The sequence below is a fragment of the Watersipora subatra genome, chromosome 6 (assembly GCF_963576615.1).
Source record: "Watersipora subatra chromosome 6, tzWatSuba1.1, whole genome shotgun sequence".
Taxonomy (NCBI): Eukaryota; Metazoa; Bryozoa; class Gymnolaemata; order Cheilostomatida; family Watersiporidae; genus Watersipora; species Watersipora subatra.
The window spans coordinates 45,691,700-45,719,046 of record NC_088713.1 but is presented as its reverse complement, the minus strand read 5'-3'; the positions used below and the strand labels follow the sequence as shown (position 1 = coordinate 45,719,046).

Here is a 27,347-nt window from a genome sequence, read left to right as displayed (position 1 = left end):
ACATTGTTACTGTATCATTTTGTTTGAGATAGCCCAATTTTAATCACAAATACAAATAGTATAATTATAAACAGGTTGTGCCGTCACCCCCGATTCGTGAGGTAAATATTGCTCAGGAAACTAGGTTTGTGGCGTAACACGATGAATCAATGTGAAGAATATAACACTATCACGGTGTGAAGGTCAGTAAAACGCATTACTGCTTGAATTCTTATTTAGGTTACGCCAAAAAGTGCTTAAATATTAAAAACAATGCATGCAAGACCAATCGTTTCCGCTGAACTAAATACAAAAACGACACATTTTTATCTTCTTGCTAATTATGCTGATATGAAATACTATGCAGCAGCAGTAAAAGTGCCTAGTCAGCAGCAATTTAAGACATAGTTTCACAAACGTCCAATAAATAAATACAGACAAATCAATAATTGAGTATGACATAAATCGAACCACCTAACAATTATTACTGTATGTTTGTAAAATTCTCATTATCTCACCTATTTACCCTGACGAAGAGTGAACAACAATCAAATGGTATAGCATTATTATATCAACTGGTGCATGACTAACATCTCAAGTGGGGTACAATAATTACATTAACTTGCACTTACATATTGTTAACAAATTTCCCATTTCACATGAAAAACAGCTTGAACACATGAACTGACGTCAATTAACATATGAATTGGTATCAATATTCACATGACTTGGAGCAGCACTAACATACCACCTAGCGTAATATAAACATAAAAATCGAGGCAACACTATCATATTGCCCAGTACTAACATAGGAATCGGCGCAGCACTAACATATGAACTACGGCTGCACTAACATAAAAACTGATGCAACCATAACCTATGAACTAATGAAGCACATCCGTATGAACTGGCGCAGCACTTACATTTGACATTCACCTCACTAATATATGAATCGGCACAGCACTAATATTTGAACTAGAGCAGCATTAACGTATCAACTGGCGCAGCACTAACATTTCACCTGTTCAGCACTAGTCGCAGCACTAACATGAATTGGCCTAAAATTACCATATGAACTGCACTAATATATGGATTGGCGGTGTACAAAGAGTACTAAGATATCGACTGCTGTAGCATTAGATGCCCTAATTAGCGATGCACTAAAATATCGACTGCTGCAGCCCTAATTAGCGACGCACTAAGATATCGACTGCTGCAGCACTAAATGCCTTAGTAACTGTTGGTGTAGCACTAACTTGAGATATTAACTGCTGCAGCACTAGATGCCCTAATTAGCGATGCACCGAAAATATCGACTGCTGCAGCACTAGATGCCCTATTTAGCGATGCACTATGATATTGGCTGTGGTGGCACTAGATACCCTAATTAATGATGCCCTAAAATATCGACTGCTGCAGCACTATATACCCTATTTAGCGATGCACTATGATATTGGTTGCTGCAGCACTAGATGCCCTAATTGGCACAACACTAACTTGAGCAAAGATATCCCTGATAGAAGCAGCCGGCCAGTAGTTTATTGCAGGAGTCGCACGTGGTAGCCTGACTGAACGTTTGCATCATAAATTCGAATCCGTTCTCTTTTGACGAGGGAGGATCGAAGTTCTCACTACAAACAAAAACACCCACATCCGGTATACATAATAACAACAGGAAGCCACATCCGGTATACATAATGACAACAGGAAGCCACATCCGGTCTACATAATAACAACAGGAAGCCACATCCGGTATACATAATAACAACAGGAAGCCACATCCGGTATACATAATAACAGGAAGCCACATCCGGTATACATAATAACAACAGGAAGCAACACATTTTGGAATCTTAGTCTATATAAGAACCCTGTCACAGATTCTGAGTGCTGTATATAGTATCATAAACAAAGTTATAGCATGACAATAGCTATTGCGCAATACGCTGATGAGTCATGATCATAAATTTAGAAGCATTGTTCTATTACTAAATTTTTCCTGAATGGAATTTCTGGAAGTTTCTAGAATAATTGTAAGGAGGTATAAATAGCCTGACTGCAGCAGTTCACAAGAATTCAGTTTACATTGTACATGTCTACAAGTCAGCAATAAAGGATTATTTTATAGTCTCACAGCAATCCTCGGCATATTATTATATAGATACTATGTTACTTATACATAGTTAGCCGCAATATTACACCCGGACGTCTCAACTCTTAGCCTTGTGCAGACATCAGGATACAATCACAACACCAGATATCTCGAACCTGTCACATTGCATCACCACTTTGTGACAAACTCTTTGTTTCCAGGTCTAGCACTGAAAGTCGCTAGGCTCTCCTATGCAATACCCACATCAAAGCTTTTCATAAATGTACATTGTAAAGGCTATAGATGAAAGTTAAACAGAATTCCCGCACTATTCGCGATGTTTTGACCAACCTGATTGTCAAGAAAAACTAGCTAATAGAAAAGTTGAATATGTAAGTTTTTAGAAGCATCACCCTTGTCTGTCTTTGGAATGTCACTTTCGAACCAATTGAGCTCGAGTGTTAAAATAAAACGTTAAACAATCAGAATAAAATAAATAAAATATTATAAATTAATGTAAATAAAATAATATAAATTTGCAAAGTATTCTTGTTTTTGTAATGACATGTTTCCATTGGCCTAGTTGTTGTTCATAAACAGGTTTGAAGGTTAATGTAAAAATTTCAAACTTACAGCATCGATAATATATGTTATTCATTTTGTCATTAAGTCAGCAAGGAAGGTCTCAACTCTTTTGCAACCATCCCAAGTATACTCGCTTATTTTGATCGTCGCTAGTCTACCAACACGGGTTTTCTCGCCTTTCACTTATAACTTTACCCGTTCGAAGTATTGTCATTTCCAAAGAATAAACGGAAATTTTTGATTAATGTAAGATAAAATCCAGCTAATCGGAAAACATCACAACTTAGTCTAATGATACGCTCAGCAACTTAATAATAATATAATCAAAATACTAAACTATGTTGACAAAACCGGAAAACGCCATGGCAACTTCAAACTTGATCGACGGCAATGAATTTTCTGTTGACTCTGGTAGTGAGTCAATAGAGGTATGACAGTGAAGCACTGCATAAATTACATTCAGACTAAAGGCAACTCCCAATATTGTTTATGTAAAACAAAACATGCTGAGAATATAAATAAGACACTAATTTTCATACCAAACTATTTGAATAAAGGGTAAGTGTATAGACAATTGTTAGGAATCTCTCAAAGATTGAGTACGATAGTCTTTATTTTTTAAGAGCATCGTTGAACAATGAATAGCCCCGTGATCTGGATATGTCACTGCCTTTTCATGACGCGCATAATTCACAAATTTGAGCCAATCAACAAATTATTGGCGTCATGGAAACGGCATAAATCCGCAAGCTAAGCGAGTTTTACAATTTGCAAAACTTTATCGAATCCATCGTGCTTGCGAATCATGGAAACGGCACTTGCGATTAATGTGCATTAGAATGTCGATGGCTATTACATTAAAAACATTTTCACGCTTCGGTCGTTTTTATTTCGATTTCAGCAGTCTCAATGCGCCAACGTTCGGATTGGATCGCTGCTAAGATTAGCGTGACAAGGCTGAGTAGCTATTTTTAGAGTCATTATTTAGGTTAATACTTGAGCTATGGGGTCAAGTACTGGTGTTAAATCCGCATCGGCAGGTGTTCATTGAAGCTCAATTGCAAAGTAACTGAACTTGCGAATCATTCGATTTATGTGAATCATGTGAATTGTGTGAGTCATGGAAACATAGTAAATGTGATTCTAGTGGTAAGAAAACCTCAATGACTGCAGACACACCCAGTTGCGGAGATCAATTTAAGGTTGGATGCCATTACTGTCACCACTTGTGGCATTTTGGGGAACTGAACCCTAACCTGTTGTTTGCAGGTCAGAGATCATGATGTGTAATCACTATATGCATTATCATTTGTTCCAGATTTCTAGGCCAGGGCTGCTCTTATATGCAATTGCCAAAAAATTGAATCAGGAATATGGATGTTGACTACAAGCACAAACGCGCATCTATGAAAACTCACATTGCTAACTCTATGGATTCCATCCACTTTCGCTTCATATCCTCACTCTTGGCGAAGAATGTAATGGCAGTTTTGTTCTCCTTCTTGACGAGCACAAATGAATGTCTCCACACCTAAAATGTCGCGAATAATCATTACATGCCCTTTCTTATCAACCTTCCCATAATGCATTATTGACTAAGAAGTGGTTCAAAAACGTGTGACGAAAAAACAGCTACAGATAAGCTGTTGACACGCCACCACGATAACATTTATGGCGCTATACAGAGCCTTATGAATAATCAAAGAGAAGAAAACTGCTAACCGTGCAGTAAAAAGGTTTTCCGACAAAAAATGACTACAGATTCACCATAGCCAAAATCTATACCCAATGGACCTCCCGGTTACGGCATCTCTGTATTATGGTTTTTTTCGTCTAACAATGTGGAACAAGCAGTTTTTTTGATCCCTTCTTACAAAATTTCGCCTAACATACGGCATCAACAACAGTGTCTCTCCAAAATTCAAATTTGAACAGAATCGCTCAATTTTCTTGTCGAGTTTCTTTGAAAAAAGTTTTAATAAGGTCGGCTAAGAATTACAGTGGAAGCGTTGCAAAAAGTGCCAAGCTGGAAAGGGGTAATAAACAATTGAGACAAAGACAAAATTATAATTAAGTGTAGTAAAAGATTAAAACTTAGCTTTGAGTGCAGTTGTGTTTAATAAGCTAAATTCATTTAAGGTTTATGTTATGTTACGTAGCATCACAAAAATCTAGTGCACTGAACACGTTGCAGGCCAAATCTCTAACACCCCGGTTAGCCACTACATTTGTCGCAAAGGTGAGAACTCCATACGGTACAACCGAACATAGTAAAGTTACATTTTCTTGCAGATCATAGCCACTGAATAGGTTACTATAGTTACTAGGGCTACTATACTATGTTGCTACTGATTCTAATATGTACGGTACCTATATAAAACTTTGATGCTTTCATCAGGGAGGTCGCAATTAGATAATTACTATAGGTCTCTCACCCCTCCGTACAACATTTTTGCCTTACCATTCCAACACCAGACCAGAACGAACTAATGTCATATGGCAGGGTCCACTTAATATACTTACAAAAATCTTATCTTGTAATATATAAAACATGAAAAATTATTTTTTAAACTGATAAAAAAATAATAATTTTTTTTACAAGTTAAAAAAAAAAAGTTTTTGTTAACTTATAAAAATATTTAGTACATTTATCAGAAAGTGTTGGTATCTGTCTATGATTTGATTTTTGATGTTTGAGGTGATCTGATTGCCAAGATTTTCAAAATTGAAATCGACAAAACTTCATTGCGGTTAAAACATTGAGAAACAAAATGGGCAGAAAATCACATCTCTAGTTGTTGTTTATATGAATCATATCACCTGTTGCATTCAAGCTGGAGTGTTACGCGTCTCTATTCTTTCTGTTTCCTTGCAACTATAGAAGTCATAATCGCACTTGGCAAGAATCTGTGCATTTTTAACTGTGATTAAGTTTTGCCAATTTTAATCTTGAAACATCCTGGCAGTCAGGCCATCTCAAACATCAAAAACGATTGGAAATGATAGAAAAATACCGATACATTCTGATAAAATCAACTAAAATTTTGTGACAGTTCTTTAAATAGTTTTTAAATAGTTCTTTAAATAAATACTCAAATGTTTTGAGTATTTATACATTACAAGCTCAGGCTTTACAAGTATATAAAGTGGAACCCGCCATGCGGCATTAGTTCGTTTTGGTGTTGGGAGCATAAGGTGAAATGTTGTATGGATGGATAAAGGAACTTATAGTAAATATTTAATGCAACCCAACCCTCCCCGTTAAAAATATCGAAATTGGTTTTGTTTGTTTAATACCTTTAAATTCAGTTTGTTTTCGTTGTTTATCAGATTAATAATTTACGCTTTTAACAGATTAAATTTTAATTTAATTTTTTTAATTTGAAAATTATTTTAATTTACGCTCCAGTATTTGGCGGTTTTACAATAATGGAAATAGTTAAACCTTAAATTTCCAAAGTTTCAATTTTAAAATTTATTTCCATGTACATATGAGTATTTTTCAATTTTACAATAATGCAGACTAATAATCTGAAATTTCAATAGTTTTAATTCTAAAAATTATTTCAATGAATGCACAGGTATTTCGCAGTTTTACATTAATGTGTAATGTATTTTTCTCAACATATATTGTTAACACAAACAGCCACACTTACGACCAGACATGACAAAAACCTTTATGTAGATTTAGATGTCACAAAAAGTTATTAAGGAGAGCATGAATCCTTAGTGCCAAATAAACAGTGACTCAAATATTGCGGAGCTGTAATTGTGGGCGGCTAATAATCTAATAATCAATAACTCAAGACTTGATGATGGCCAAGTGAATCAGAAGAGCCGCGAGACAGCAAAGGATGTGTAAGCAAATTATCACTATGGGAAAGTGTATAAAATTTGAGCAGCACAAAGGATAATGATAGCAATCGTCGTGAGATGAAATGGAGATTCCAGGAGATTTTCATTTCAACAAGAACATGTGTGTCACCTTTTTCCATTTCAATATTTAAAGTAATCAAAATTATTTAGTTGAAGACCAACTTACATAAGATTTTAGTAGATTTTATCAGAAAGCATCGGCATTCCTCTATCATATTGCGATTGTTTGTTGTTTGAGGCGATTTGACTGCCAGGATGTTTCTAGATTAAAATCGACAAAACTTGATTGCGGTTAAGCTTAGATCAAACAAAAGTGTGATTATGACATCGTTGCAAAAAGACCGACAAAATAAAGAAGCGTAACGTTCCAAATTAAATGGCGATATAGTGAGTTGAATGCAAATAGTCGATATCAACCATAGCAACGATAACAACTAGTGACATTATTTCAAAAAAAATTTCTGAGTGTTTTAACATTAAGTTTTATCGATTTTAAACTTGAAACATCCTGGCAGTCGATCATTTCAAATTTCAAAAATGCAAATGATAGAAAAATACCGATACTTTCTATTAAAATCCAGTAAAATTTTGTGTAAGTTTATCCTTAGATACAGAGACTACAGGTAAAGCTAACAACTGAATTATATTACAGATAATATGTTACACGTATTTACAGCTGAGAAGGTACAATATAGACCACTCTATGGAATGTAGTCACCACTAACCATACGATTAGTTGGTAAACATATTTGTAAATGGACAATGTGAATATTACTGGCAGAATAAAAAACTGTATAACCCTCAATCACGTTGAGAATATATACAATAGTCGCCCCGATAACGTAAGAAGCCTGGTTCCTATATACGCAACAAGCATCCCTGGCAGGATCAAAGAGCTATCGTCAGTGAATATCGGGTACTACTGGTAATTGCCGGCAGCCAACACAAAAATTCAGCAGTGTTCAACTATCGCAAGAGCCGCAGGCCAAGCCTTCCTGAAATGCACTGTACAGGTGAAGGTCAGCACTTTCAAAACGGAATAGCGAGTGGCCATTTTAATGCGATCATCAACGATGCAGCTTTATGTGAACATTAGCGCCGCAAGCATTTTGCTGCGTGAGAAAAGCGCCGGGCCTCGCAGCTGATATGGGAACCATGCTTAATATGTTCCAAGAACATTCACGCTATAAGCATTTAATGTTGTACGAAGCGTAAAATATGTGTAAATCGGTTAGTCTGTCCCAAGATCTTCCCAACACGCCTCTTTGGCCCTTCAAAAGGAATACTTGACTGCTTTATTTTATTACTACCGTACTTTTCGAACTATTAGCCGCTACTTTTTTCTGATGATTTGAGCCATGCGGCTTATATAAGGGTACGGCTATTATGTGGCTTTTCCTTTGACTGCTAAGGCGCATTAACCAGATTCGCCGGTTAGTGCGCCTCTAGCGGTGAAAAAAAACAACGAAACAATGCCTAACGGTACTGTTCCGTTTAGCACTAGGTTAAAAAGCGTCGGTTAATACGAAACAGTGTCGTTAGACACTGTTCCGTTTTAAACAGCAAAGTTGCTGCCACGTTAAAAAGCACCGTCCTGAGTTCTGCGACCTTTACAAAGGTGCGGCCAATTTATTGTCATTTTTTTGGGAAATAAAGCAGATGCGGCATATAGAGTGGTCGATTTATAGTCCGAAAAGTACGATAGTACTGTTGGTTTGTTTTCCTTTAACGTTTTCTTTTTTTCTTGTCGCTAACAGTTGCTTTAGGTTCCATGATTGAAAGAACTCTGCTCTAAAGCCTGGTTCCCATATACATAGCAAAGCACCGGCGACAGCACCGCAGGCTATTAGCGGTGAAATGGAAACCTACGCGTCGGCTACCGCTGGTAGTTGCGGGCGGCAACGAAAGAGTTTAGCGCTGTTCAAATTTTGTGAAGAGCCAAAGGCATAACCTTACCAAAATGCGCTGTACAGGTGAAGGTCAGCATTATTGAAGCGGCATGGCGAGCAAACATTTTTATGCCGTTAGCGATGCAGCTTTATGTAAAGCGATAAAGCTTTACAGCGATAAAGTTTCATAAAGCGATGCAGCTTTATGTGAACATGAACTACCGAGCTTAGCGTAGTCAGCATTTTGCTGCGCAATATTACAGCCGGAGTCTCGCAATCGATATGGGAACCAAGCTTAAGGGAAGCATACACACCCTCAATGCCAATTTAAATCGATATCTTTTCTACACAGCAGAATATTATTCAGATCAAATTTAAGAACATAATGACATGATGGCGTGTTTTACGGAATTTCCTACATAATTTGAAGCAAAAACTTTGCATAAATTCTTTACTCAGTGGAATTTACTTAAAATCAGGTTTATATTATAGGAGGGTCAACTGAATAACAAAACTAATATAAGAGAACACAACTTTAAAGACATTTAATATGGACAAAAGCTAAAAGATTTAATGATTTGGCTGTCATAAAAAATTGTCACACCGTACGTCCATGTATGTCCACATGTATGTGGACATGTCTACATACATGTGGACATTCTAGCTTTAATCCGTGTTCAGAAGCTCATGTGTGGACATACATGTAGACATGTCTACATGTATGTCCACACATGAGCTTCTGAACACGGATTAAAGCTAGAATAGAGAAATGGCATAGATGGATCAGTAAATATCTCTTCGCAGCAAAAGTGCATACACATAAAGCAAGCCATTCCAGGGTAACTAAATGGGATGAGACATACCAACACCCATGCAAACAGGTGGATTCAAGGTAAAAGATAGATCAAATGTTACCTCACTATATCCACGCGTAAGTGGCAAGCTTGCTCAGCAGAGCGGCAGCAGTCAGAGAGACAGGCAGCATAGAGCAGGTGCTCCAAAGGAGCGGCATATGCTGGTTATTGCATGGAGAAGGATCAATCACAAAATATGCTTACCAATACCTTAATGGGTCCACCCGGGATGTCCTCGAGTTTATAATCATGTAAAACAAGAGCATTCTTGTATGAGTATGTTTCACCCTGAAATGGAAACCACCAATCCATTCAATAACATTAGAATGTTTGATAAATATTGAAGGCAGAGAAGGAGTATAGATAATAGCTCAACTGACAGTATACGAAACAAGAAGATAATGAATGGAAAATGTCAAACATCCAGTGCATTACGATCTTGTATGTAGATTGATTAACTCCACAAACCTACTCTTTGCCGATTCTTCGACCTAATTCCGCACAATACAAACCATACAAGGCCTACAAATATCTACTTAAGCCGGATGCATATATTTTCTCCATTTTCATAGATGCAAATGTTACAACTCAACGAAGCGTACAACTTCTAACCATCAACCCGCAAACCTTAGACACTTGAAAAACATAATTAGTCTTGACAAGGAGGCATTTACGGATCGAAATCCAAATTTTAAGATATGACACTGTTTGAGTGCGTGATGTAAATGTGTGGCAACTCCCCAAACTGCAAAACAGAGGCAGAAAATTACGAATGGTATTCTCTCTAGAAATGCAAGGGGAGATTGAGAGATAGATATTAGATGCTGTATGCAAATGTTTCCACAAGAAGACAACTCTGTATATTGAAAAAGGATTTTCGTATCACTTGTATTGCTATACCATCTGTTAAACCACGCCCACTTGCACCATTGCGAGACAGATTCCTTGAATTGTTGTACCATAAGCTTTTTCATGAGAAACAACTCCGTTTAGTGAATAAGGATTTTCGTATCACTTGTATTGCTATACCATCTGTTAAACCATACCAGTTTACACCTTTACAAGATAGATCTTTCACAACATTGCGCGCAAGCTTTGTCATGGAAAAACAACTCGACTCGGTGTATTAAAAAAGGATTTTCATATCACTTGTATTGTAACACAATCTATTAACCTATGACAACTTGCACCACTGCCAGACAGATCCCCTCGCATTACAGGAAAAGGAATATATGATATGACTTTACTAACAACAATGCATTGGCTGTCTTGATCAGAATAGTAAGATATACAACAGTGACTAGCTGAAGCAGTAAACACCAATTGTATGCGAGTGTGATTCCATTTTATTTGTTTTCAACTGAGAGCCTTAGTTTTTTTCAAAAGCAACTGTCAACACACTAACCAACAAGGATAGCTTGTTTCTTTTTTAGAGAAAACCAGAGTCTAATGCTAGTAACAATTTTTTTATCGTATAAAAAACAACATTTTTTATGCGATAAAAACATAAAAGTGGCCAGTTTCAAGAAAAAACTTAAATTACATCTTTTACAAGTGAATAAAACCTAATTACTCATAAAAACTGATCTTGATTACAGGATAACGACAAGCCCAACGCCATGACTAGCTATGCTAATGCGTATTATAGGCTTCATTGCTCTTTCATAGTTTTCGTTTCTACACTAAAACAGTTACTTCTGAACCAGTAGAAATATATTTTAAATGTTTCAATAATTAACTCCGCATATCACAGCCTTCCAAACCCCTAGACTCCAAACCTCTACTTCATTTGTTGCCGCTAACTGATATGGGCCTATGTATGTATATAGTAGTGCTGGGCACGAGTACTTCTTGGCCAACGAGTTTAGACTCGCCTTCTTCCAATCGAGTATCGGGAAGCTGGTAGCGCTTGGCACTAGTACTTCTTGGCCAACATTTTTTTCGGGTATAAAGTTTGTTGATACGGTTTTTATGTCTAAAAGTTCCAAACATCAGACATATATTAAAATCAACAATGTAATTATAATTCTATTCAATTTATTTATTTTTTAATATTTTCTATCGACCGATATTCGTGCTCGCAGGGTTAACAGGCGGGTTGTTAAACAGTGCTTAGAGCGCAATAGACTGAGCATTTGTTCATTCTACTCGACGGATTCGTGTACCAAAACCCGAACTCGCAAGTCAAAACCTGAATGCTCAACACTTCTATTACCCGATACTCGAGAGAAGATATACGCACCGAGTTCAACGAGTTTTATTAGCCGTGCCCAGCACTAGTATATAGCGATAGTCGACGCCTGTCCTACATATATAGCCAAAGTCGATGCGTGTCCTATGTATATAATAGCCATACTGCCTGTCCTACATATATAGCCATACTGGATGTGTCCTATGTATATAGCTATACTGTCTGTTCAATATGTTTCACAGACAGTTTTACTTTCAATTCATTCATCATCATCTCATTTATGGGATTCATGTCTGAACCTTGGTCCAAAGTCACTAGTAGATGGGTTCTTGATTTTACAGAAGACAGCATTTCAACTTGAGTGTAATTTACAAATGATACCACCTTTTTTGTACAACCAACATTTTGTTTAACACAACAAACGTTCTCCCATCACCGGATATGCTAACTTATTTTACTAGTACCGTCAGATACAATATACTGAATGGTTTAACTCCTTCATTTATCACTGATATGTTTCGATTTTCATGTACTAAAAAGCCCTGCCGTGATGATTTTATTTCCTACATACTAAAAGAAGCGCTCAACAATTGTATTGCAAATTCTTTTAATATTTTCTCAAAAGAGACAAGATGTAGGCCTAAGCTTAGAAATTTCAAGTCTTCCTTGTATAAATCATTGTTTCAACGTTTATGACACCATAATGCAATATGCTGCTTTTTATTTATCTTTTTGTGGCACCACAGGTAAAACATTTTTCGTTATAAAAATGACTATGAACTGACCAATAAAAGATAATTACGAATATATAACAAATTATAGAATGACTGAAATTTATCTTCAGTGTATATATATAGAAATAATATATTATAACATATTAATATTATAAATTGATATTATTATAATTAATTACAATAATCATTGATTATTTGTAAACAAAAAAAGCTAATATTATTATAATTAATATTAGTTTATATTAATATTATATATAACATATAATAAATATGTATCTCACATAGTGAATGTATGTATATTGAAAATCGCTTCGGGTGTAGAGAAATTGAGAAATACACGTCGAGAAATTCTTATGCTAAGATTATCAGAAGCCATGGTCCTTACAGAGTGTCACAAATAAAATATACCATTAGCTAGAGACACATATATTAAAACTAAAGCCACAACAGTGCTAACTAGGGCTACAATCATGATGCTAATGAAAATAAAACTGTACACAACAAGACAGACTATCTCGGCTAACAGTCGTAATTCCACTCGGTGTCTAAACTGTGACTAGAGCAACAAGTGACAGCTAGTTCATGCAGTGTGTCAAAGAGAGAAAGAGCAGAGAATATATCACTTGCAGCGTTCAAATTTTTCAATAGATAAAATAAACGCAACTACACCGGTGTGCAAAATAAACTGAACCCTTTTGTTGGAAAACCAAAGTTGTTATTGACAACAGTTTTACTCACTATGAATTTAGTCAACCATAAATTATATGTCAAATCAATCCTCATTTTGTACTGATTTCAAATATGTAAAGCAAACAGTTGTAAAATTATGTTTTTGAATGATTAAATAGGCTAAATTTTGCATATTTAAATTTTAATGGAATTTTAATTTTCAACCATTAAAAAATGAAATATTCAGAATTTATCCGGCACAATCATTAAACAAACTAATATTACAGTTGTTTGCTTTACATATTTGAAGTCAGGACAAAATGAGGATTAATTTAATATATAATTTATGGTTATTAATCAAATTCACAATGAGTAATAATACTGTCAAGAATTTTGGGTATCCAACAAAGTGGTCCAGTTTATTTTGCACACCGCTGTACGTATTAGAAATCAGTAGAAAAGGCAGGCCTATTAATTCCAACTGAAATGGTTTATCGTACAACATGACAAGATTTATACTGCATTAAATAGAAAGCACATGCGACAGCTACTGTAAGCTTCCAGTCAAGGTAACTGGTGATACAAGCGATCGACTCTTACCCGAAAGAATGTGTCAATTATCTATGTCAGCAAAAAGAATGAGATTAATGATATTCTGGAACACTCTACACACATAAATCAATTTTATGAACACGACCTTAATAGTTTATGAAACTATTAAATTCCTGCCAAATAGCAAAGTTGGATGATGTGCAAAAAAAGACGAGCTATTTAAACGTTGTTTTGGTTTAAAACGAGCTTCTGACAAGTAATTATGACAATCAGTCGATGAGAGTTCAGGAAACATGAAGAGAAATGCGGGAGACTCACCTTAGACTTGCACATAAGTATCACCTTGTCGAAAAGGAAGATATACCTGTCCAACAGAACAAGATATGAATACACTGTATGATCAGACAATGGTGAGAACAAGGTAAAATGGAAGACCAACTGTCAAAGATTGATTTAACCAGTAAGATACTAACTCAATAGTAACATAAAGAATACAAAGAGTATTTTTGCATCTAGACAAGCACAAGTAACCTTAGATAATAATATATAACAATATTTTAAATGAGAGTAATATTTTATACTACTTATTAATATAAAATACTATTTATATTAATATAACCAAAAATAAATAGTAATAATGAAAACACAAATAACCCAAATCCAGATGACAATTTATTTCCTTTATCTCAAGATATGGAGAGACGATATCTTATTCAGTCAAACCTCGACGCATTAAGCTAAAATTAATTTTGGAAAATACACTCTCCGAAGAAAGTTTGATCGAAGCCCACAAGTGAGCAACAAGTAATCTTGCTGGCTTTTGAAATATTTTGTTAGAAAATAACTGACTTATGAAGCAACAAAAAAGTTGGTCCTTACCAAAGATGGTCCGTACCAAAGATGGTCCTTACCAAAGTTGGTCCTTACCAAAGATGGTCCTTACCAAAGATGGTCCTTACCAAAGATGGTCCTTACCAAAGTTGGTCCTCACCAAAGTTGGTCCTTACCAAAGATGGTCCTTACCAAAGATGGTCCTTACCAAAGATGGTCCTTACCAAAGTTGGTCCTTACCAAAATTGGTCCTTACCAAAGTTGGTCCTTACCATAGAGTTATCTCCCCCTAGAGTGATAACTACACGAGCGTTTCCGGTGCCAACAAGGAGCGTTTAGGCCACGCCTCTTTTTTGTGCTAGTCAGTCGTAGTGATTGACTAGATCAATAACATCAGCCATGAGAAGGGTTAAACAAGGATCATGAATTTCCAGTTGAGATAGTAATTAATGCTCATATTAAAGAAATGATGATTATAGTTTATTACTCTAATATATGCTTGTTATTTAGAGCAATTCAATACCTACCAGGGATTGCTAAACATATTATGGAAATGTTTACTTTTTCATTTCCATAAACATAAATATTTCCATAATTTTAGGGAAATGGATATGGACATTTTATTTTACAAGTATGGAAATGGTATGAAAATGGAAATAATATGGAAATGAATTATGGAAATGGAAATAATATGGAAATGAATTATGGAAATGGAATTAATATGGAAATGAATTATGGAACTTTTATGGAAATGGAAATAATATGGAAATGGAAATACTATGGAACTGAAGTAGGGAAATGGAATTAATATGGAAATGAATTATGGAAATGGAAATAATATGGAAATGGAAATAATATGGAAATGAATTATGGAAATGGAATTAATATGGAAATGAATTATGGAAATGGAAATAATATGGAAATGGAAATAATATGGAAATGAATTATGGAGATGGAATTAATATGGAAATGAATTATGGAAATGGAAATAATATGGAAATGGAAATAACATGGAAATGAATTATGGAAATGGAATTAATATTGAAATGAATTATGGAAATAGAATTAATATGGAAATGAATTATGGAACTTTTATGGAAATGGAAATAATAAGGAAATGAATTATGAAAATGGAAATTGTGACATACACGTAATCCCTGATACCTACATGACTTGCCAAGGCACTGAATAGATAGTGAGTGAAAGTGAAGGTAATGCAAGCAGTTACTCATAGATAACATACATAGTCATACTGGGGTTGTATTACATTGGTGTGATGGGAAGCTAATCAACTGCCATCAACTATGAGCTGTACTACCCGGTGTTGCCCGAGTAATAAAAAAGTATTTGGACAGAAAATTTATTTTTATATAACATTTACTATTCTAACTTTTAAACTTCATATCATGAGAAAATATTTTTAAGCAGTTTAAATGAATTAAGAGGAAAAAGAAAACAACTCTAAAGGTTTGCAAGCTTTTTTAAACAACTACAACTTTTAAATTTCATATCATGAAAAAAGTGTTTTGTTGAAATAAATTAGGAAAAAAAACTGTAAATGTGTTTAAATGTAAAATAATTAGCAAGTAATGGCTAAATATAATCTGTTTAGCTATGATTACAATGAAAAATTATTTAATAAATAAGGTAATAAAAAAGTCTACTTTATTTTTATATAATTATAGTTAGTAGAATTAAGTATAATTTATTTTTATTTAACATATAACAACATTTACCACTTTAACTTTCAAACTACATATTATGAAAAGTGTTTTGTGTAATTGAAATAAATGAAGAGAGAAAATAAAAACAACGGTAAATGTTTTCAAGCTTTTTCAAACAACTACCACTTTTAAACTTCATATCATGAAAGAAGTTTTTTGTTAAAATGAATTAAGAAGAAAAATGAAACTGCAAATGTGTTTAAATGTAAAATAATTAGCAAGTAATGCTAAATATAATCTGTTTAGCTATGATTACATGTACAATAAAAAATTATTATAATCATAGCTAATTTTTATTACTTTATTTAATAATAATTTAATTTAAATTTAATAATTAATAAATAAAGTAATTCACAACTACTTTTTTATTACTTTATTTAATAAATAAAGTAATAAAAAGGCTATTTTATTTTTAAATACTTATAATTTAGTATAATTAAGTATAATTTATATTTATCTAACATATAACAACATTTGCCAGTCTAACTTTCAAACTTTTTGCTTGCTTACATCAAGCAAAGGTGTCCACTAACTAGTGGACATTTTTGCTTCAAGCTAGTCTATGTATTTGATTGATATGTATTGAAATCTAATATTACATGCAAGGGCTGTTTGTGAACTGAGGTGACAATGAATCACTCTATCACCATACAATGTCAATACTTTCAGTTGATGGCAGTCGAATAGCTTCCCATCACACCAATGTAATACAACCCCAGTATGACTATCTATCTTATCTTTGAGACTATGAATAACCAATGATATACAGCCCCTCATGTGTGGGGGCTGTATATCATTGGAGTAACTGATTGCATTAACTCACTTACTTAACACCATCTATTCAGTGCCTTTGCAATGCATGTAGGTATTGAATTGCTTTAAATAATAAGCATATGTTAGAGTAATAAACTATAATCATCATTTCTTTAATATGAGCAATAATTACTGTCTTATCTGGAAATTCATGATCATTCTCATGGCTGACGTTATTGTTCTGTCGATCACTACGATTGACTAGCACAAAAAAGGGGCGTGGCCTAAACGCTCCTTGTTGGCACCGGAAACGCTCGTGTTGTTGAATGCGCAGTTATCACTCTAGGGGGAGATAACTCTATGGTCCTTACCAAAGTTGGTCCTTACCAAAGATGGTCCTTACCAAAGATGGTCCTTACCAAAGTTGGTCCTTACCAAAGTTGGTCCTTACCAAAGTTGGTCCTTACCAAAGATGGTCCTTACCAAAGATGGTCCTTACCAATGATGGTCTTTACCAAAGATGGTCCTTACCAAAGTTGGTCCTTACCAAAGTTGGTCCTTACCAAAGATGGTCCTTATTAAAGATGGTCCTTACCAAAGATGAACTTCAACAAAATTTTAGTGGATGTTATCAAAAAGTATCGACATTTTTCTATTACTTGTGATTGTTTTTATGTTTAAGTTGATTTGACTGCCAGGATGTTTCAAGATTAAAATCGATAAAACTTGATCCCGATTTAATAGCTTACAGGAGAAAAACGTGTGAAATAACATCACTAGTTTGGTATCGTTGCTATAGTTGATATTGGCTACTACGTTCAAGTTGCTGCGTTACGCATTTCTATTCTGTAAGCCGCCTTGCAACAGACGTCACAATTGCACTTTCACCTGATCTGAGTGTTTTAATAAAATCTAGTTTTATCAATTTTAATCTTGAAACATCTTCTCAGTCAGATCACCTCCAACATTAAAAAAAATTGCAAATGATAAAAAAATACCAATACTTTCCGATAAAATTTACTAAAAACTTGCTGCAAGTTTTTAGTAAATTTCATTAAGGCACCAACCTTTTCAGCTCTCGGTTATCATCATGAAATTTGACCTTGAGCTCTCCGTCCTTCAGAAGGTGGCCATAGTCATCGAGTTTGGTGCCTGAGGGCTGAAAATAAGAAATAATCTGTTTAGAGCGCGAATACTCAAAAGCAGTGAAATCTTGAACATTTATAACAAATGTCTAACGTCTGACGAATACCAAAAGCTAAACGTACAACTCAAATTCAACATACAACTAAAATTCAACGTACAACTAAGTTATTCATATAACTCAAATTTAAAATACAACTTAAGATCATCATACAACTCGAGTTTAACATACAACTCGAGTTCAACATACAACTCGAGTTCAACATACAACTCGAGTTCAACATACAACTCGAGTTCAACATACAACTTAAATTCGACATACAATCGGTTCAACATACAACTCGAGTTCAACATACAACTCGAGTTCAATATACAACTCAGTTCAACATACAACTCAAATTCGACACAAGATCAGTTCAACATAGAAATTTTTTTTAACAATCGTTGTAAAATTTGAGCAAAGATGTGTTTAGACATGCCAATTCATTTTCGATACATTCAAAACTTCTGTAGTATGGTGATCCAAGTAAAATAACTAACAATTAAATGTGAAATAATAAGTAAATGAGAAAGTCAAGTTAATTTAAACTATATTTAGTCTGAGGAAGTTACATTGCAAATTTCTTTCCCGCCCTCTACCGTTGAAGCTATGCCTTGTCATAACTGCATCTCTGTTCACACATTTTAAATAACAAATAAGAATGCAAACCTTTTTGTTATCTTATAAATCAACTTTTTGTCTATAACGCACTCAGTCTTTTATGTTGTTTTGTATGAATTAGAGAAAATCTGTTCAAATCAAGAACATCTGCTCTAACATGTGATGGTTGTCATGTACTAATCAAATAGAAACTAATTTTGTATGTTGATATTTGAAGATATGACAAATTAAAAAGTATTATCTAAGTGAATTCCCGCCGTTGCAGGGGTAATAAAAACAGCTTAGAAACAGTGGCAAGTAATGTTGTTGCAATTGGCTGCAATTATTGACCCAATGAATTGGAGTAACTTGAGCTAGTAACGTAAGCAAGTCTAAATCTTTACTATAATATGAGCTGTGAAGCCGCCTTGTACACGTTACATTACGTGTCATGATCTCTCATGCAATCATGATCTTGCAGTGTGCTAGTAGTAACTAATAGCATTTTCGCAAGCGCTTTAAGCGTGCATATTATAACTGGTGTAATAAGTATGCGCACAATTATTCATTAGTATTGACAGTAGAACATTCTAAACATGTACTTTATTTTGAACATGTATAATAATTTTACTTTGCAGCACGTTGAGGAAAATCGATTTAAATTGACATTGAAGGCTTGCACTCCCCTTGACTTATAATCACCGTAAACACGGTGTATGAACAAATTGTAAGTACTTATAAAGTGCTAAGTATTAGAAAATCTTTGAACGGATTAAGCTATTTACATGGTTCGAATAATATAAAATCCTTATAACGTAAACGATCGCAGACCGCATTATTTACGTCGCAAGGGAGTCTACTACATGTATATACTAAACCTTTGAAAACTCGACACGGTCACAGCTTACCATTGATAAATCCTCAATGCTCTCTTCAATCATCCTAATAGTTTCCAATGATTCTCTATCCCTCTTGACCTCATTGACATAATAAGCGAGATCTTGCATCATAGCTATAGCCTTCTCGATATCCTTCATCTCCTGAGAAGTCTTACTGTACACACTTTCCCTTGCTAGATTCTTTCTCAGCTCCTACAGGAACAAAAACGTAAAAGAACCCAAGACATGGCGGGAAAGGTGGAATATGGCGAGACGCTAAAAAATAACCTTGAAATGCAGTTGAAGAAAGAATGCCCACTTTGGTTCAGGATATTGAGATTTAACTATTAAGGCAGGTTCAAACTATATTGTCAGTATTGGGGTTGCAGTTTCGTTGGTTTTTCATCGATTACACGCAGCATAAACCGATGGCATCGTTGAGACAACGTGGATATCTCAAACTTCCAAGATGGTTTGCCAAGCACCACGAAAGCCTGTGCAATGTGTACCACTTCTAAGATAGGGATTACTTCATCTATATTTTCAGGCATGACAGTTGCTGCGGGACTAGTCTTCTATCCTTTCTGTAACCGCCTTGTAAAACGAGAATGTTATGGACTATTTGCTGATGTCAATGCGGATGGGTTTGTGATAGCATAAACAATGTTATCTGAGACGATCCCCGAAATAGTGATCGTCGATGTAAACGACGCTATCAACGTTAAACGACGATGATTGTAGGATAAACACCGACATATGTGATACAATGTGAACTAGCCTTTAGTCATACCTGAAGAAGGAGGCCATATTTCATGATTCGCTGCATAGGTACTACCAGAAGGTCTCTCAGTCTAAATTTGCCGTCATTAGCTTGCTGTTCGCAATCCTAAAACAATCACAGCATGAATATTGAACAGTTTATGTAAAATATTCTGCTGATTAACAGGGCATTAATAGATTGAATAGATCCATATACGTATACTAACTGTGCTACCCGACGTTGCCTGGGTATTAACAATCTACTTATAAACAATGAGAGATAATGAGAGTTGTCTGCCACTCGCTATTAGCTTGGTACATTGCCGATGGATAATTTGAGTAAGCTTACTAAAAAGAGCTACCAGCTTCTCGTGACCTTATGCAATCACCCTGTGTAGTAATGGAAAGTCGTTGCGTATTTGCTCCCATATATTGACATATATCGCCTAAGAATTTCTCAAGCTTGTGTGGCTGAATTAGTAAGGCGTTGGACTGGCAAATCGGAAGGTCCGAAATCAAATCTTCAGCGATACGGATTATTTATTCCAAGATTTTAATATATATAGCTGGAACTACACATATACGCATACACACACGCACAAATTTTGAGATATATATATCTATATACACCGTAAAACCTGTATTTGAACACCAGCTTTATTTAAACGTGTCCTTTATTTGACTGCCCCTTTGTCATTTGTTAATCTTGACGAACCCATAATAGCGAGAGATCAATAGAAAAGTGTCCACAAAATTGTACTAATAATTACTAGATTACATCAATAATAATTAATTCATTTGTTGCTTCTAGATGTATCAAAGTCAGTTTTCTATCTGCAAGACTTGCCAGTTCTTTTAAAAACTGAATGCAACACCATAGAAATAATTAGCAACTGTAACGGATTAACAGTAGTGCCTTGTTTAACACGGTCTCGATACTTCAATGTACATGTATGTGAAAAACATTTTGTGTGTTCATAATAGAATCTGTGCTACTACCTATTTTGAAGCTTAAACTTTAAGATTATTGTGAGTACAGGCAGTTTTCTCTTTGTTTGCGCGAAAAGTGTATATTTTAAATTGCATCGCCTGAAAGTTTTGGTTTCCTAAAATTTTTTGGATGTCGAATGTCGACTAGCTCATCTGTGTAGAAAAGGAGTTGAGGCCAGAAAACAATATGGAAAGTATTGAACAGCCAGAAGAAGTTGAAATGGTTCCAAACGAAAGCAACAATCAAAACGCATCTGGCTGATCAAGCGATGCTAATATTTTTGTTTTAACAATATTAATTTTTCTTTCATCATGTATTATCAATATAGTTTGTTTATGTCACTCATTCTTGAATATACATATTTGTAAACTTTGACAAATTATTATTATATAACTTATAAATTTGCAGCATATTTAAAAAGGGGGTTGGGACCTCCAGCCGTGGAGGTCTCAACCCCTGTTTTAAGCGTCAAACCACAAAAAAATAAGCTAGTTACCAATGCATTGCCGATAACATGTTTCTTGTTAACCGAAAGAATAGTTGGCTACACATCTATACCGGGAAGAATAATGTCCTCCCTGATTGACCTCAACTACACTTCTCGTGTGCAACCATGTCAAATGCTTCATGAGTTAATCTTTACTATAATAAGAGCCGCATCTATTTGAAGCCACAGTAGAAGGCCAAGAGAAAAATATATTCAACATATGAGATTCATACTATCAACTTTTAGCATTGTAGACCAACCCTCTAATACCTGCACCATTGCTGAATTTTAACTACAATCAACTTCTGTTGATTCTAGTCTTAAAACATCCTGGCAGTCAGATCAGCTCAAATAATAGCAAAGAACTGATACTTTCTGATTAAATATACAAAAACATTGTGCAAGCTCATCTATAAGTAACATAAAACTGATGTTCCCTCTATTAGATTGCTGGAAGTACCCTAGGACACTTATATTTCGCTAGTATTTAGTTTCGTAAGTAGCATACAGAGCAAAATTTCGCTGCAGCTTAATTTCGCAGCTCTGATGAGTGCGAAAATATAATGATGTGAAAATAAATGCAGTGGAACAAACATAATTAGATTCTTCAGGTTCGGTTCAGCGGTAAGAAAATCTTTTTCAATTTGGGACTAGTTTGTAATTGTGAACCACAGGTAGAATGGTGTGGGCGAGGTCGATAATGCAATTTGATCGCTTGCTGTCATATGTTTCTTGGACTATCAATGAACAAAGCTATTTAATTCCGCGTTTTCGTTCGTTCGTTACGATAGTTTAGTTTCGCTCATGAATTTTTCGCGAGAGGATGACTTCGCGAAAATGCGAAAGTGATATGAGACGAAGAAATAAGTGTACTAGGGTATGAAACAACTATCCGAACTTGAACTCAGAACCTTCTGTTCTCCAGACAGACGTACTTATCCATTAGACTACATGTCAAACTGGCCATACTAGCGAATAATTGTGCACATGCTCATTACACCGACCTATAAATATCAAACATTTGTTCAAATATTTCAATTCATTTTATGCAAGTTAATATTTACCTTTGAATTCTGACCCAAAGGGTGAATTTTTATGAGACCTAAAACCCCGCCTGCCAGTAACTTCACGCCCTCAACTACCCATACCATACGAATGAAGGGAAGACTTACAGCAACGCTGTGTTTGAAGACATCACTCTTCTTCATCACCTCGTCCACCTTGTTCTGAGCGCGAGGCAGCCCAGCGCAATACTCGGCGTATATGACGAGACGTTTTTGTGCTTTGATAAATACCTTGGCGATATCCTGGTGAGAAGTTGCATTCGTTAACTCGCCATAGATATCTTGATGAATTGTGTAAATGTCCTACAATAAAATATACTCATTATTATATATTTAATATATAATAATTAAAATATATACGATAGAATTACATCATCATAGCTTGGGCCGACAGATACACATTCTTAACTCATTCACTATCAAACGTATTTATAGCTCTGACCAAGTTTTGTTTCTTACATGAATGTTGACATAACGTCACTAATTTTGTGATAACTCGAGAAAGAATGATGGTATCCACTTATTTTAAAAAACAGGTTGTTGAGAAGATACTTTAGTAGGAAATAGATAAAAATCTTAAATTAACTTCATTAAAAAACAACAAAAATTTCACAAACTCTACCAACAATATTTTGCCAGCAAACTCGATAGTCGTCTTTTGACTGTCATCATAATACCCAGTTACTATTACAGTTTTTCACATGAAATACATGCATTAGAAAAGTTAGTCGATATAGAGTTACTGGAGTCTCAATGGCTGAGAATGTTAGAAACTTCTGCAGATGTAAGCGATTTCGTCCATGCTTTTTCTGTGGGGAACTTTCTGCTTGAAAATCAATAGAAAACTGGAGCTGCTAGTGAGAGCCCTGTTTATTGGTCTATTTCGTTAGCAACATGATTGTTTTCATGGAAACCAGATCTTATTGGTCTATCTGAAGTGAAAGCTGAATAATTATGAATAAACTAACACACTGTCTAAAAGCCGATATATCAGCTTGCCACCACAAAGAAGGATAACCTGAGCCGAGTTAAAATGACAACAGCTCAAAGTTATTAAAAACCAAAGGCACAACCTGAACAGGCGTGACAATATTAAACAATCACAGGATAGAGTTACCCTCATATAAACGCAAGCCAACAATTGACTCATCAAAATCCTAATGAGATGAGCATTTCATACCTCTATGTTTGTGAATATGGTTGGTATGAGATCTTTGGTAAGAATAGTCAACTCCAGATGTCTAATGAACTTCTCAGTGATCATCTGTAGTGCATGGACATAGTTTTTTTCGGTTTCTATAATAAAGTTACTAATAGCAATGTAGGTACATAACCTAAAATGGTTGCAAGACGCTGTCTAGTTGTCATCAGGTACGAAAGCTGACCTATCAACACTATGTTTCCATGACGCGACAACTCCGCAAGTTTGTCGTCATTCGTTAGACGGAAGCAGCAACTTTTCAAGTTTTGTTATTCGAATTTTTTGTCGATGTTTCATGCTTGCAAGAGATGGAAACAGTATTCACGAATGATGCTCGAGAAACCGCCGTGCAAGCTAGTCCGTTGTAAAATTTTTTCACACTTTAGTCATTCTTATTTCGGTTTGAGTAGTTTAGAATGCGCCACTACGCTCGCTGGCATAAAAATCATTACCTTTTTTAACAAAGTGCCGTATTAATCAGCAGCATGCACAGGTCCTTGGAAACACTTATTGCATGGTAACTCATCACCAGCACAATTCCAAATCTGCATCATGCGCGTCGTGGAAACAATGCAGGTATTATTGGTAACTCACACGCTTTACACACCCCCAATGGCGCTTTTCAGGGCTTATTACAAAAGCTGTTAAAATTATAGTAACACAAAATTAATTAGTTGAGAATACAATAAACAGATAACTAGGCTATCTTTTGATTTTGTCAATTGCATAGCAATTTTTAAAAAAACTTTCCAATTGCAGCTTATTGGAAACTTACTCCATGTTGATCATGATAGAATTATACATCTAGTGGAATATATAGTTTGCAGTGGTTGTTAACAAAATTATGGCAGTAAATTATTACTACCAACAAATGTTCCTTAAAATGTGAGACGGTCTTATAATTTCCAACAGCAATGCACGTACTAAGACAGTTATACCAACCCAGAGTTACACCGTCGCAAATTTTATTGCTACACAAAAGCAACCCTTTATAATCTATATAAATAAATATCAGCGTTTGTTGTTGGTGGCCATATGTGCATTCATAGTGATAAAGCTTTAGGAACCACTTTGCTAATAAAGCTAAAGATAAAGCTTTAGTGATTCGCTTCGCACAGGACATGAACTCGGAACCTCCTATTCTCCAGACGGGCGTACTATTTATTAGACGACATGTTTAATTGGCCATACTACTGAATAATTTTGCACATACTCATTACATTAATTGAAATATGCAAGCTTTAAGTGCTTGCGAAAATCCTATTGGTTACTACCAGCGTGTTTGAAGATTATCATGGCCTTATTAAAGTAAGTTAATTTACTAGCTTATAAGTTAATTATAGCTAACTTTGGTTACTAGATAAAGTTACTCAAATTCGTTAGGTAAAAAAATGAGCCAATGGCAGCCTGACACTGTTTATAAGCTGTTTTATTACCGATTTAACCGCGCGCATTCATTTAGTCACATTATAAGCTGAGTCTACTAACAACATTGCTGCAAAACATTATAAAAATTATAATTAAAATCTTACAATCAAATAAATACACAGTTTCGATCGATTACAGAGTCGTAGAGTCACACAGCAAACAGAGTGATTTCAGTATAAACACTGACATGCTTACTCATGAGACAGAATTACACAGAGTCACACAACTTACCACATAATCATAAAGTCACACAGAATCATAAAGTCACACTGAGTCAAATAGTCACTCCGAGTCATATAATTACACACAGTCCGGCAGTTAGACAGAGTCACCATAACTAAACTGGTGTCACAAAGACTCATATAGTCACACAGGCATATAGTCACACAGTCATATAGTCACACAGTCATATAGTCACATAGAGTCATATGGTCACACAGTGCCATATAAGTTATACAGAATCATATAGTAACACAGAGTCATATAGCAACCCAGAATCAGAGAATCACACAGAGTCATAGAGTTACCCAGTCCTATAGTCATATGAAGTCATTTAGTCACCCAGATTCATATAGTCACATAGAGTCATATAGTCCCATAGAGTTAGACAGTTAAGAATTTCTTCTTAATAATCACCTAAAATTTCTTCCACACAAAAATCTGTTTTTGTTTTGTCCACTCCTCGTGCGACCTGCAAAATAAGGAGCATAATGATACCAACTAGACTATATCCCAACTATATACTATACTATTACAACCCTGACAACAACATGAACTAGCTGTAATAAGACAAGTCAGTATTTCACAGATGATTATTCCTCAACTGATGCCAGAGCTAAACTTAGATTTTAGGGTAAAATCATCTTCGGACTTGCCTCTCTTGATCTGCCTATTCGAAACTACTGCTTCACGATTTCCAAAAATTACCAGATGATTCGCGATATACTATTACGGAAAAACTTGTGAATTTTTATGAATATTTGTTCTTGTATATCTAAACTTAAAAAGAAACTGTTTGTGATAATTAGAAGCATTCATGAATGCCCTTGTGTGGAAGGCCATGGAACGAGCTAATTTTATGACAAGGTTCGCGCGTTTTAGTTCCACAATCGATCACTCTGAAAATTGTCAGGCGTGAGATAAATCACAATAAGGCGATTATATCGTTTATCCGATTGACGATCTCTTTAAATGGTGATTTTCCAATTGTCTACCTTCAAAATCGTCAATAAAACAATTAAGCTATCATATCGTGAAGCTCTATTTAAAACTACTGCTTATGCAAAAGTACTTACATGTGTTTACAGAACAAGGTTCACTACTGTCTACCTCAAAGGTAAGAACTCCATGTAATACAAGTATTATAACAAGACCGTAACCACTAGATAAGTAATTGTTACATTGTGAGTAAAACTTTTAAGTTAAAACAATTAAAAACAGGTTTTCCATCAAAATATCCTGTTTTGGATGCTGTTTTCTGAAGATGGGAATGGATCAATTTATATTTAGTTATTTTACATAGGAAATAATGCTTTGAGATACGATAGAATTGACATATGAGCTCAGTCTCGGAACGCATTAGGCTCGTATGTCAAGGTACTAATGCAGTTAGTAAACCTTGCAAGCACTTGTTGCTGAGAAAAATTTAAACCAAAACCTCAAAAATGTTCAAAAGTAGAAAATTACAATTTCAAAATTTTAACTTTTGTTAAGTTCAGCATACCTGACTAGCGATGGATGCCCTTCCCCGAGGTTTGAAAGAACACAAATCCTCATATATCTGTTCCCGCTCGCCGTCGGTAGACACTGGACCGTAGATGTCCTCATCGGGCATGTCTCTATGATTTCACACAATGTTGACATATGAAATCACACCATTCCAGTTTTTGAAAATGTTATGAATCACATATTGATTTTGGATTGGATGGTTCAAACAGATACAACCAAAAGTTGAGGTGAGTTGGAAATAACTCAAAAGATGCATACAATGTGAGAGTTTGTGCCAGACTTCTGATAAAAATATAATA

General features: G+C 35.0%; 1 protein-coding gene across 4 annotated transcripts in view; it reads right to left on the bottom strand.

Annotated features, from left to right (window-relative positions):
• LOC137398947 (guanine nucleotide exchange factor VAV2-like) overlaps window positions 1-27,347 on the bottom strand; it is a 76,486-nt gene that overhangs the window by 32,073 nt on the left and 17,066 nt on the right. For 3 of the 4 annotated variants that reach the window (XM_068085109.1, XM_068085112.1, XM_068085111.1), the window contains exons 5-15: window positions 27,044-27,158; window positions 25,957-26,011; window positions 23,872-23,987; window positions 22,800-22,994; window positions 20,181-20,276; window positions 19,421-19,603; window positions 17,797-17,888; window positions 13,740-13,785; window positions 9,480-9,563; window positions 4,075-4,187; window positions 1,477-1,610 (exon numbers count right to left, since the gene is read on the bottom strand). In XM_068085109.1, coding sequence (XP_067941210.1) covers window positions 1,477-1,610; window positions 4,075-4,187; window positions 9,480-9,563; window positions 13,740-13,785; window positions 17,797-17,888; window positions 19,421-19,603; window positions 20,181-20,276; window positions 22,800-22,994; window positions 23,872-23,987; window positions 25,957-26,011; window positions 27,044-27,158 — 1,229 coding nt within the window. The remainder of the gene's footprint in view (window positions 1-1,476; window positions 1,611-4,074; window positions 4,188-9,479; window positions 9,564-13,739; window positions 13,786-17,796; window positions 17,889-19,420; window positions 19,604-20,180; window positions 20,277-22,799; window positions 22,995-23,871; window positions 23,988-25,956; window positions 26,012-27,043; window positions 27,159-27,347) is intronic. The other variant, XM_068085110.1, reaches the window with a different exon arrangement.